This window comes from Felis catus, chromosome A1 (assembly GCF_018350175.1).
Source record: "Felis catus isolate Fca126 chromosome A1, F.catus_Fca126_mat1.0, whole genome shotgun sequence".
Lineage (NCBI taxonomy): Eukaryota > Metazoa > Chordata > Mammalia > Carnivora > Felidae > Felis > Felis catus.
Genome location: NC_058368.1, coordinates 217,639,568 through 217,653,039, shown reverse-complemented (window position 1 = coordinate 217,653,039; position 13,472 = coordinate 217,639,568). Strand labels below are relative to the sequence as shown.

The following is a 13,472-nucleotide window of genomic DNA, read 5'->3' as shown; positions in this document are numbered from 1 at the left end:
AACAACAACAAAAAACAAAACACTTCTCTTTTTTCATTTTTTTAAAACTTTAAATACCCTGTAATTTTATTGTTTGAGCTATCTGAGAAAAAAATCAGCAACCTATTTTATCACAAAAATGAATATAATGAGACAAATGCACTGCACTTTTAGTTGACCAAAAATATTGTGAGGAACAATTTTTCACTGAATACAATGTGCATGCAATTTTCAATTAATGCATTTCTTGCTTACTGGAAATGTATATTCAAAGATAAAACCAGTATTGGTAACATCCAGGTTGCTTTTTACTCTGATAAATTAAATGTATATTATACATAGAATAAAAAATAGAGGGACTCTGTTTTCATGGGGAAAAAAATGGCATAAAATTGACCTGTAATTTTGTGTGTGTGTAAGATATAAATGATTATTAAGCGTCTGGGCCTCCCTTTAAAATATAGTTAACACAGTCATATATGATTATATCTATTGATATGCTACATATTATTTGCTGCACATAAGTAAATCAGTAGATATTTCCCCCCAAATTAAGAAAGTATAGATTTTATCACATGCAATACTATAATTTAACACTACTCTGTTTAATTTTATTTTCTGAAACTTAAACCACTGTCTTTTAACTTTATCACAATTTTTTATATTTAAAAGATAAAAAGGTTTTAAAGAGGCTAAACATAATGCAGTATATTAATGGGCTTTTCTGATATCTCACTAATCGCTATAAAGATCCAAAGCATGGTTGTAAAACTACTATTGATTAAAGCCTACCATGTATCCCTTGGGCAAAATGAGTTTGTATGACATTTTCTAGTATACTACATAGAATTTTCCTAGTTTGACTCTGATTCTACCTAGATTGTGAAATTCTTTAGGACAGGGCAAATTCCATATTGGCCATATCACTTACTTTAAAACCCCCATACGTTACACACTCAGAACTGGTCTAATTTAGTTGTAATGAATGTTTCTCAAAATTTGCATGTATATGCTTAAAAATTATTAATTGTATGTTAAGATTATACTAACAGCTCATTTCCCATCAATGTATCTGAATACTAACATAGGAATCTAGCAGCATTCGTTTTTATGTTTTGTTTTTTTTTCTAAATTAATTAGCATAGAAAACTTAAGTTCTTTCTCTTGAGGCCTCTGTTTCCTCAGCTGCAACAGAATTGATATGTTCTGCAAGAAGACACAGTACAACTCACTCGTCCATCCCAGGGGTACTCCTTTGTCATTTAAAGAACACTCACTCATGTCCTAGCCAGACCAAGGCAAAAATAATAGTTATATTATAATATAATATGTATAATACAATAGAATACAATAATGTTTATAAGTTCAACTAAAGTGTTTTTCTGACTTATATTGAATTTTTAAATATAATTTTATGTGAACATATATTAGTGAGAATAATAATTATTTTCATACTTGAGGATTATTTGAAACATGAATTATTAAGTGTAATCAGTATTCTAAATGTAAGTAGTGAATTCATCAATTTCATGACCGGTATTTTCCTAACCAGTTTCATTTTTCTTTTACTGTGGGTATAATTTCATAGTGAAAACAGGTAAAAACACTTCTCTATACCTTTTGACACTTTTAATAATGTATTTTGCTGTTAAATTTGTTTTCTATTGTTTGCTTTTTATTGTAGGTATGTGATCTTTGAACATATCCAAAAATACTTGACCTAAAAAAGAAAAAAGTAATTCAATCTAAATAATAAAAATCAATTTTGTAATGTAACTAAAATGTTAAAAACACTCATATAAACTACGATCTGTTCTTGTAGATTCATGGTAATGATTAGGAATGCTGATAAACACTGATAAACACTGACAGCTTAATACTATGATATTTATAACAGCAGAATGAAAAAAGAGAAGTACCTAATGTGTTGGACATTAGGGAATGGAGAGTTGTACTTTTTTTTTTCATAAATGCAATGACTTATTATCAGTTAGTACTATTTAGCAATAAAATTAGAAGGTGGTTTTTATGTTTTTTGTACCAATTTCGTAAATATGTGTTTATAAAGATGAATTAAAAGATTTTGATTTTTATCTCCCTCTGAATTTTCTGAAATACTTATAATTTTCATTTGCTCTCAAATAATCTAAATATTTTACTTTTATATTAAACAAAGATTAAAAAATTACAGTGAAGCTTAAATGACAAATGTATCATATGACATGACATTTGTCGTATCATGATAAATTTATTTACAGGCTTTGTCCTGTATGATGTAATCTCTCCAAAGGCAGGGGCCTGTCTGGTCTTATTCAGATTTTAACTGAAGCCCAGCATGGTTTCCAGCAGAAAGTCATAATGAGAATGTACGTTTATAGACTGTAAGGTAGACGAGGCAGAATACCCAGCCCTTAATTTGTATCATTACTTTATTCTTATGATTAGCATAAGCTATAGGCCTTGAGACATATAGAAGTGGCCCATGGTCACCTGGTAGGTGACAGAGATGGGATGCATCCTAGACAATCTGAGGAAAGAAACACCACTCTAAATTCTTTACTAAGTGGCTTGTCTGGCATTATGGCTGTGATTAGACACGTTATTGAATCCACAGGTAGTGAATGCTAAGAAAGGGCTTGGGTTAAGTCATAGAGGGTTCATTGATGAGTTATATGTGCCAACTGTGAAAACTGCAAAAGGATTTCTTGTTGAAGTGATGGTGTTGGAGAGGAACTGGGTAAGTTTTTGAGAGACCAGTATGGTGAACTACCCAGTCAATGAGAAAAAAGTTGGGCTCTGCTATAAATATTAAAATCAATACATCCCATTTTCCTTCATTATATATCCTTAAATATTGTCCAGATTATGTGTTCTGATCAGAAGATGCTAATGCATTTAAGATTTCAACAATTAATTAGAGTCTTGTAATTTTAACTAAAAAGTGATTCTGAGCAACACAATGGAATGTGGTATATGGTTTTGACAGAAGGAAGTAGGGGCAGAGAGATAGAGCAAGGAGAGGAGTTGGTGTGAGAGAAACAGGAGAGACAATTTGGACAAAAATAAATAGGAAGAAAGGGACAGTATCGAGGAGACCATTAGGGGTTATATTGGGGAGAAGGGTAGGATAATAATAAAGAAATTTCATTTTATTTTAGAAGACTTTATTTACCCCCAAAGTTAATGGTAGTAGTTTTTTAGCTCTGGTTTAAGTGAAAATCACTAATATAAGGAAGATAATATTAGAATTAAATGACTGTGCATTACTTCATTTATAGAAGCACTTTTTGTTGTCTGATTATGCATGGGCTTTAACTATTAGTTTAAGATCATCCTTTAGTTTTTCTCTGCAATTGATTATTTATATCAGTAAAAGCATAGAAATAACATCTACAAAATTATAGTGAGTTAATATTTATTTTCCCTTAAAACAGGATTACTTATGACAAAAGAACCGTATAATTTAAAAATATAAAATTTATGGACTGTATTTAGACATGTTTTATATATTAACAGGTCTAAAATCTTAATGCAAAATGCACTCACTCCCTTTCCTCTTATTTGGATTTAATTTTAATGAGGGGGCATTTGAATTAAGAGATAAAAACTTAAAAAATGTTGCTTTTGAGGAATTACTAAGAATCTAATAAAATTGGAAGTGTTCCAAACTATGTTTTGCATAATAAGCATAACTATTTTACAGTGGGGACAGATAGTAAGGCATTAAAATTATCCAGCTTTCCCTGCATTTATTAAACATTGTTTTTCTGTTTACAATAGTATAGTAATATATTATGTTTTGGGGCAAGCCAGTTTAATTCTTTTGGGCTCATTTTTACTTATTTATTAAAATAAGTGCTTAAATCAAATGTAGTGTCTTCCATGTGTGTGTATAATATGTACATTTATATTTAAAACTAGATATACATACAAAGTCTATCGTTGGGCCAAACAGGAAGCAATTAATACAGTGATGTCAATCTTAGTACTAATAATAACTATCCTCCATAAATAGGATCAAGATCTATCTGTAACTTTTAAATCCTCTTTTATTAATATGAAAAGCTGCAACCAGAGCCATACATCTCTATGCTGTTGTTGTTGTTGTTGTTTTTCTGTTTTGTTGGAATTCTAGGCACAGAGGCAATAAAATTGACAATTACCCAAATTCTCACTTAAAAAAATAATGTTTATTTATTTTTGAGAGAGAAAGAGAGACAGAGCAGGGGAGGGGTAGAGAGTGAGGGAGACACAGAATCTGAAGCAGGCTCCAGGTTGTGATCTGTCAGCACAGAGCCCGACGCAGGGCTGGAACTCACAGACTGTGAGATCATGACCTGAGCCAAAGATAGCTGCTTAACCAACTGAGCCACCCAGGTACCCCACCAAATACGCATTTTTAAGGCTGCAAAAATAAGAAATTGTGCTGCCCATAATTTAAACTTTATATAAATATAGATTGCCTTACAGGAAGGGCTTTTTGCACAAAATAATCTGTAAGCCTTCTTCCATGTATAAACTTATATATTCTGTATTTTATGGTATGGAATGAGCAAAGATTTTTAAAATAAAATATACAAATGCTTACTCTAGTCCTGATATTATTATGTATTTGATAAATATTAATGTAACCTAGATGAGATAGAATATGTTTGAATTAGATACATGATAGAATATACAGAATAAGAGATAATATTCCATTAAATAGCACAAAATAATATGGGAGAAAATGCAGGTATCTGAGTTTAAATATAAATAGTCTCTGATAAATAAGTATTCTGGTTTTTAAAATGAGTTGAGTTAATTCTTTGAAAACTTTAAAAGTTATTCAACTATAAATCAGTTATTATCAAAATGTGTCTTATTCAAATATCTGTCATCCAAATTATACTTTTTATTCCTGTATGTATATCAAATCTATTTCCAGAAGGATAAGTGACAGTTTTTGTACTATTTGTCAAAATACCTGGTAAAATAACATATATGCAGGATAAACAATAATGTGTTCTAAAGGTTAAAGGGTGTTACCAGAAAACCAAACTACTTTAGAATACTCATCAACAGGCAGTTGAAATGGAAAGTATGATTTTTAGATGTATCTTCATCTCAAATATAAGCCCATAAAGACATCATCATATGTATCTACTTTATCCCACTGGTCGACCTATATGGATCAGTCCAGTACTTCCATGGATCTATACCAAGCTAACATATTTTAAAATATTAAAGAAAACACAGCAACTCATATTTCATCCTAGGCTGTATGATTTCCTAGGACTCCTGTCTAATTTGATAACTCTCTTTCATATTATTGGAATGAATACCTAAAAGATAAGAGAACTGCCTCTTTTTTCAGATGGATGAGATTTCATTTGAAGTGAAAAGAAGTAACTTCTTTGCAAACCCCTGGTTCTTCTGTTTAGATGGCACACATAGTTAAGAAACATTTTATATCATTTCACTCAGCAAAGGTGGTTATAATTTTGTTTTCCTCATAAAAAAACTATTTTAGACTGAAACATGTACTAATTGTAATAATGTCAAAGTTAGTCACTGAACAATGATTTTGAAATAATATCCAACTACATAGTATCAAATTTTGAAAATCAGTTGTGCATATTTTGGATACTATAGCAAGTTTATATCACTTCTTTTTAAATATGTAATGACTTAATAGCTCTTATTTTATTAAGACATCTAAACATACACATACAGATAAATTACATAATAACAAATGTTTTTTAAAATTGTAGGCAGCCCTAAAAAAATGAAACAATTATTTTCAGTTTGCATGATAAACTATTATTTGGTAGTAGAACACAACTAAAATAATATTATAAGGCTTGGAATATTGTTATTAGGCTACCAGGTTATTTGATCTTAATTCAGCTGCTTAATCATTCAGAATCCTGGCTCCTAATTAACAGAATGGGGATTTAAAGTTCTATTTCCCATGCTTTCCACATGAAGTTGTTTCAATGATCAAATGAGATGATCAAAAGAAATTTGTCAAATGCAAGTATTAGTTGTTATGCAAAATAATGCAAGCAAAACTGTCCAAAACTGCTGACACTATTTGATATCCCTTTTTTATTTCAAGCAGAAATACATTCATCTTGACTGCTATTTGAATAGCAGTTGAGTAGAGGTAAAGGTGTTGGTAGAAATGCAATGGAATAACTGCTCTCATTAATCATATTGTTAGATCATATTTTTAGATATCATTTTAGGTATAAGGTACACCATAGCAGGAATCATTGAAATATATACAATTGAAAATAATTAGAAGTGAGACAGTTAAAACTAAATAGTAGTTTTCAGTTATAGTTCTCATCTTGAAAGAACCATATATGGTAACTGTATGTCCATAATTATTACCTTAGCAAACAAATAAAAATGTTAGTTTACATGGATTAACATATACCTACCGACTCCAGACATTTCAGGAACACTGGCAGTGTATAAGTCTTTTGTGAATTTTGGTTCATTGTCATTGATATCATGGATTTTAATAATAAATTCAGATTCCGGCTCCACCTGCCGCCCAGTCTTTCTGTCTATAGCCTTGGCACGAAGAATGTATAGGGATTTTTCTTCTCTGTCTAATTTCTTTGCAGCATGAATATCTCCTGTATTTTCATCTATAACGAACAGACTGCCAGCCCCATCTCCTGTTAATATGTATTTTAAATTTCCATCTCCTTTATCTTGGTCAGTGTGAAGCTTCAGAGAGGCAGAAAAGAAAAGTTCTATAAATACATGCATTGCTATTACAGAAAAAAATTAATTTTGGCACATATCAACTCTTCACATAATGTCATTAAAACAACGATCACAGTTGTTATCTTAATTTTCAGGTGAGACTACTAAACATTCCAGTTTTATCATTCTCAAAAATTTTAAATAATTACATCTATACATCATAGGGGACTAAATTTACAATGAAATAAAAATGAATAATATATCTTTTGAAACACAATGTTGAATGATTCAAAGATTTAAACTGTGACACATTAACAAGAAAAAACAAAACATCCATAAACCTAGAGCTTGCGTATAAAATAGTGACATACTCCTGGTTACATTTAATATCACTAAACTAAGAGATGATGTGAGACGTTTTGAACTTTTCATGATAAGTTTAGAATATATACCATAACTGCAAACTGATTTTACCTCTCGTCAGTAAAATATTTGTAGATTCAGAGGCTCTGTCTTCAGAGAAATCAGAGGGATGGAATTTTATTTCAAAGATTCTTCTCTATATGATTTTGGGAGAGGACACTTTCAACCAGGATATCCTTAGTTTTGTTTGTTTGTTTGTTTGTTTGGAAATTGACATGTTTTATAGACTTCTTTAAAATTCAATTGATATAAAAAACACAGGGCTTTTCCACTGGCTGTATACATATTTTTTCGTAAATTATTTTTCTTCTGGTACATAACCAACTAAAAAATAGACTTTTTAATGTAGGAGGCAGTCTACTGAGTACTTAAAACAGACAAACAGATCATGTATTCACAGAAATTTAGATTTGGAAAAAATCTTGACATTTTTTCAAACCTAACACTGTTCTGAAACTTGAGTCTTAACTAGCTTGTCCCCTAGAAGACAACTATGTTGTCTTCTATCATATATCCCAAAATTCTCATTACTTCCTGGCTCCACCTATTTCTGTGTCCCATTCTATCTTTGAATTATTTGACTTTTTAAATAGTTTTTTTATGGTAGCCAAAATAAGAAACTTGGGATGCATATTTTACTCTTCTTTACTTTTAATCTCAGTGCCAAAATAATCATATGCAGTCTTCTCTGAAACCCCTTCCCGACCCATCTATATGTCTCCATCCTCTGGCTATCACCCTGGTTTTGTCCTTCATCGTATCTTATCTGGACCACTGTAGCAATCTCCTAATTAATGTCTGCCACCCCTCGCAGTCTACTCCAAAGAGTTTTCCATTATAAAGGTGATTTTTCTTTTCTTTTTTTAAATAATTTTAAAAAATGTTTATTTATTTTTGCGAGAGAGAAAGCATGATCAGGGGAGGGGCAGAGAGAGAAGGAGACAGAGGATCCAAAGTGGGCTCTGTACTGACAGCCTGATATGGAGCTCGAACTCACTAACCTTGAGATCATGATGAGCTGAAGTTGGACACTTAACCAACTGAGCCATGCAGGTGCCCCAGGGAGGTGATTTTCAATGTCACAAATCTGGTCATGTTACCTCTTAGCTTAAAAATCTTCAACAAGGTACAGGGCAAGAGAAACATAAATCTAAAGTCTTACAAACCTGGGTTATACTCATGCAAATTTTTGTGTTCTATTGGGCAAATGTGTGTGTGTGTGTGTGTATGTGTGCATGTGTGTTTAAGCCTGTTCTATTAAAAAGACATAATATTCTTTACAAAAATAATCTTTACTTTTATTATTCTAATTTTTTGGACTCTATCGCCTTATTTATACATCTTCCATAATCTTATCCTCATCTCCAGATACATCACTGCCACCTGTACCCACTTCGTTACCATTCTGTACCAACCAATTATATTGTTTTGCCTTGTTCTATCTTCTTCATTTCTCAGAGAATACTGTTCCAGTTTTTATTCTTGATGATTGCATATTTTCCTCTTACCCTTTAACACCCTTTCTCTTCTCTGCATGGTCTCCTAATTAAACATTTATCATATCTCATTTAAAATCAGGATGACTTTTCCTACTCTCTAGATTAGAACACATATGCCAGCTCTGTAGTTACAAAGCATATTTCATTGTCCTATCGTGATATTCATCACATTTGGTGAAATTATTTATTGTGCCCACTAAACTGTAAAATTCCAAAGAGAACGATTGATATTATTCTTTTAAATTGCTAGGATTTCATTGAAGGTGACAAAAATGTGGAAGACATTCCATGCTCATGGATTGGAAGAACAAATATCATTGAAATGTCTATACTACCCAAAACAATCTACACATTTAATGCAATCTGTATCAAAATACCAATAGCATTTTTCATAGAGCTAGAAAAAACAATCTAAAAATTTGTATGGAACCACAAAACACCCTGAATAACTAAAGCAACCTTGAATAAGAAAAGCAAATCTGGAGGCATCACAATTCTGGACTTCAAGTTATATTATAAAGGTGTAGTAAAACATTATGGTACTGGCACAAAAATAGACATATAAATCAATGGAACAGAATAGAAAACCCAGAAATGAAGCCACAGCTATATGGTCAGTTAATCTTTAACAAAGCAGGAAAGAATATCCAATGGGTAAAATACAGTCTCTTCAACAAATGGTGTTGGGAAAACTGGACAGCAAAATGCAAAAGGATGAAGCTAGACAACTTTCTTACACCATACATAAAAATATTGAAAATGGATTAAGGCCCTAAATATGAGACCTGAAACCATAAAAATCCTAGAAGAGAACACAGGCAGTAACTTCTTTACATGGGCCATAGAAGTTGCTAGGATACGTCACTAGAGGCAAGGGAAACAAAAGCAAACATGAACTAGTGGAACTTTATCAAGATCAAAAGCTTCTGCACAATTAAGGAAACAATCAACAAAACTAAAAAGCAAACTACAGAATGGGAGAAAAGATATTTGCAAATGACATCTGTGATAAAGGGTTAATATGCAATATATATATAAAACTCTACACCCCCCCAAAATAATCCAATTAAAATCAGCAGAAGACACGAATAGACATCTTCCCAAAGAATACATGCAGATAACTAACAGACACATGAAAAGATGCTCAACATCACTGATCATCAGGGAAATACAAATCAAAACTACAATGAGATATCATCTCACACCTATCAGAATGGCTAAAATCAACAACACAGGAAACAACAGGTGTTGGCGAAGATGCAGAGAAAGGGGAACCCTCTTGCACTGCTGGTGGGAATGAAAACTGGTGCAGTCACTCTGGAAAACAGCATGGAGTTTCCTCAAAAAGCTAAAATAGAGTCATCCTACAATCCAGCAACTGCCTACTAGGTATTTACCCAAAGGATACAAAAATACTAATTTGAGGGAATACATGCACTCTGAAATTTAAAGCAGCATGATCAATAATAGCCAAATTATGGAAAAAGCCCAAATGTTCATGTCTATAGATGAATGGATAAAGAAGTGACATATATAATATATGTGTGTGTGTGTGTGTGTGTGACTACACAATAAAATCTTGCCATTTGCAACAATGTGGATAGAGCTAGAGAGTATTATGCTGAGCAAAATAAGTCAGTTATAGAAAGACAAATACCATATGATTTCACTCATTTGTAGAATTTAAGAAACAAAACAAAAGAACATGGGTGAGGTGTGGGGGAAAGAAAGGAAAGCCAAGGAACAGACTCTTAACTGTAAGGAGCAAAGTGATGGTTACCAGAGGGTAAGTGGGTGGGGGGGATGGATGAAATGGGTGATAGGGATTAAGGAGGGTACTGTGTTGAGAATAGGGTGTTGTATGTAAGAGTTGAATCACTAAATTCTAATCCTGAAGCTAACATTACACTGTATGTTAACTAATTGGAAATTAAATCAAAACTGGAGAAAAACAACGTCAATGGAAATTTTACATATATACATATGAATACAAAGTATTTTTAATTTTTTGTATATCATTCCTTTTTAGTTTTCCATGTATTTAACATAATTCCAATATGTCAACCTAAAAAAAATTGCCAGGTATTTTATTAGAAAAATGAGTTTATTCAGGAAGAGAAGAAGAACTCTAATTCAGGACAAGCAAACTGGGGCAAGCTATAGGCAAATCTGAGAAAAAGTGACGGTCAGCTTTTGTTAGGTTTTAGGAGGAAATTGAGGAAGATTGTTTTTTAAACAAAAGTTCATTGGAGAAGAACAAAATTTTGAGGTTGTGGCTGCTTCTCATTGGCTTCAAGTGCTGATTAGTGTATTGTTGCTGGGGCAGGGAGAGATCTTCCTTCTTTTTGCAGGTTATGTAGGCTGCAACCAGTGGTACATTGGGATATATACTTATATTTATATTCATATTCATATTCATATTCATATCCATGTTTATTTTTTTTGAAACAGAGCGAGAGCACAAACAGGGGAGAGGCAGAGAGAAGGAGAGACAGAATCCCAAGCAGCCTCTGCACCATCAGAGCAGAGCCTGATGTGGGACTTTAACTCATGAACTGTGAGATTATGACTTAAGTAGAGATCAAGAGTAAGATGCTTAACCCACTGGGCCACCCAGCTGCCCCAGGAGTTATATTTTTATATCTTACTTAGATTCAAATACCAATGGAAACCACTCACTTTTTAAACATTTCTCCTCATTTAAAGTATGTTGAAGGCTGAAAAAATATTCAGACAAACATGGTAATTATAATCACTACAATTTTCTCTGAATGATTTTATATTTGATTTTAAAAATTTCAAGAAAACTTCAGTATTAAAATTATGCTGCTTGGACTGAATATGGTGTCCAGAGAGAAATTAAAATAGTAATGGAACTACAGAATTTTCAGAATAAGTTTGTGGTCTGAAAATATTGAATTTTAATTACAAAATGAAATATTTGCAATAGAATTATATTTTAGTCATTCCTATATTGAAATCATAATTTAGATTTACATCCTATTCCTATCCGTTAGAATGTCTGCCATGATATTTTATGTGTACTCTTTATTCTCTTAATTTAAAATGCCATAAGAAAATAAAATAAACTATCATTTTAAAAGAATTATGTCACATAAAATCAAGCACACATTTTAAAGCAGTGTCTTTAATTTACAATTTCATTTTAAGAATGAAAACACAATATTTATTATCTGGTGTAATCTAACAAAAAAAACAAAAGATGCTATATTAAAATATTGGATTTTTCCATCATGTACATTATTAATTTTCAATTACACCCTTAGAGTTGATAGAAATCAATAGCAAAACCTATTATAACGTAAGTATAGTATCTTCTATATGGAATCAACACTCAGCAATTTTATAGGATCAATGAAAATAAAGTAGAAATCTTATGACTATTGCTTATCTCTTATAGAACAAAGCCCACATAAAATTCCTGAGTACCAAAATATAGTTATTTTCTTCAGATCTCAATGTACCAAGTAGTCCTCCCTCCCTGGAAATAACTTATTTGCCTCTTTTAAACTTGAATAAAACCATGATAGCACAATAAATCCTAAATAATGTTTTAAAATGCTAGCTATTATTGTCCAACAGTAGCATGTTTTGTACAAAATCAACAGTATCATAATTTTGCCAGCTACAGTTGTTTTTAGAAATTTGAAAAATTTAAATGTACATGCAAAATAAGCTAAAAATTTAAATTATATAGATGCGTATATAGATAGGAAGAAGTCTACCAAATTCTCCCTTGATCTATAAAAGCAGCAGAGTTCAAGATCAAAAAAACAAAAGACTAACTTGAAGGTAAAAACAAGAGAGTCATGACTCCTCAGTCCATCCCCAGACTTGAGCCAGTTAACAGACCCAGACCCTTTGAATGAAAGGGATGCTCAAGTCTTCTTGAGGAAGGTCCCCAGTACATGCCTGAACATTCATACTATTAGTCTTTCTCCTGGCCTTCCGCAAATGGGCCTATGCCTTTTACCAAGGTAACTGTGTGCTGGATAAAAAGGAAGTAATCAGACACCTGAGGAGTCCTGGACACAAGCTCTGAATTCTCATTGACTCCAGAAAACCAAAATCAGTGTGATCTGCCAACCAGAGTAGAGGTATGAGGAAGTCAGGTGATCAGGTGATTGATGGAGTTTTACCTGACATCTGTCTAATAGTGGGCCCAGTGGGATCCTAAATCCATTCTGTAGTAAAAGATAAATTGCTGTATCTTCCCTATCCTCCAACCAAAACAGAAGCCCAATACCTCGTGGTCTTTGGAGGTAGAGTATTTTTCATTTGGATATGTTATTTCTATCCATTTACTGAAACACCTGAAAAGCTGCTAGTTTTGAGTGGGGCCCAGCACCTGAGAAGATAGGGTGATTTGGTCTGTGTATACAAGTCAATCTCTTTCCTCAGCCAGTTTTGTCGTTTCCTAATGGGCTCATGAACAAAGCGGCCACGGTGGCAGGAGTGGAAGTTATACATGGGTTTAACAACTTGAACATCCACTGACTAAGGACCATCTGGCTACAGTTACTGTTAAATGCCCAATGTGCAAGCAGTAGAGACCAACATTGAGCCTCCAATATGGTGCCATTTCCTTGGGTGATCATCCAGCTTCCTGATAACTAGTCAATTACACGGGAATGCTTCCATCCTGAAAGGTATGATGCTATTGTTTTGTTTTGTTTTGTTTTGTTTTAAGCTTATTTATTTATTTTGAGAGATACAGAGAGCATGAGCAGGAAAGGGGCAAAGAGTGACAGGAATAGAGAGAATTCCAAGCAGGTTCTACGCTGCCAACACAGAGCCCGACATGGGGCACAAACTCACAAGACTGTGAGATCATGACCTGAGCTAAAG

General features: G+C 32.6%; 1 protein-coding gene across 2 annotated transcripts in view; it reads right to left on the bottom strand.

Annotated features, from left to right (window-relative positions):
• The window catches only part of CDH9 (cadherin 9), a 136,981-nt gene that overhangs the window by 28,634 nt on the left and 94,875 nt on the right, over positions 1 to 13,472 (bottom strand). For both annotated transcript variants that reach the window (XM_019812404.3, XM_003981527.5), the window contains exon 3: positions 6,408 to 6,702. In XM_019812404.3, coding sequence (XP_019667963.1) covers positions 6,408 to 6,702 — 295 coding nt within the window. The remainder of the gene's footprint in view (positions 1 to 6,407; positions 6,703 to 13,472) is intronic.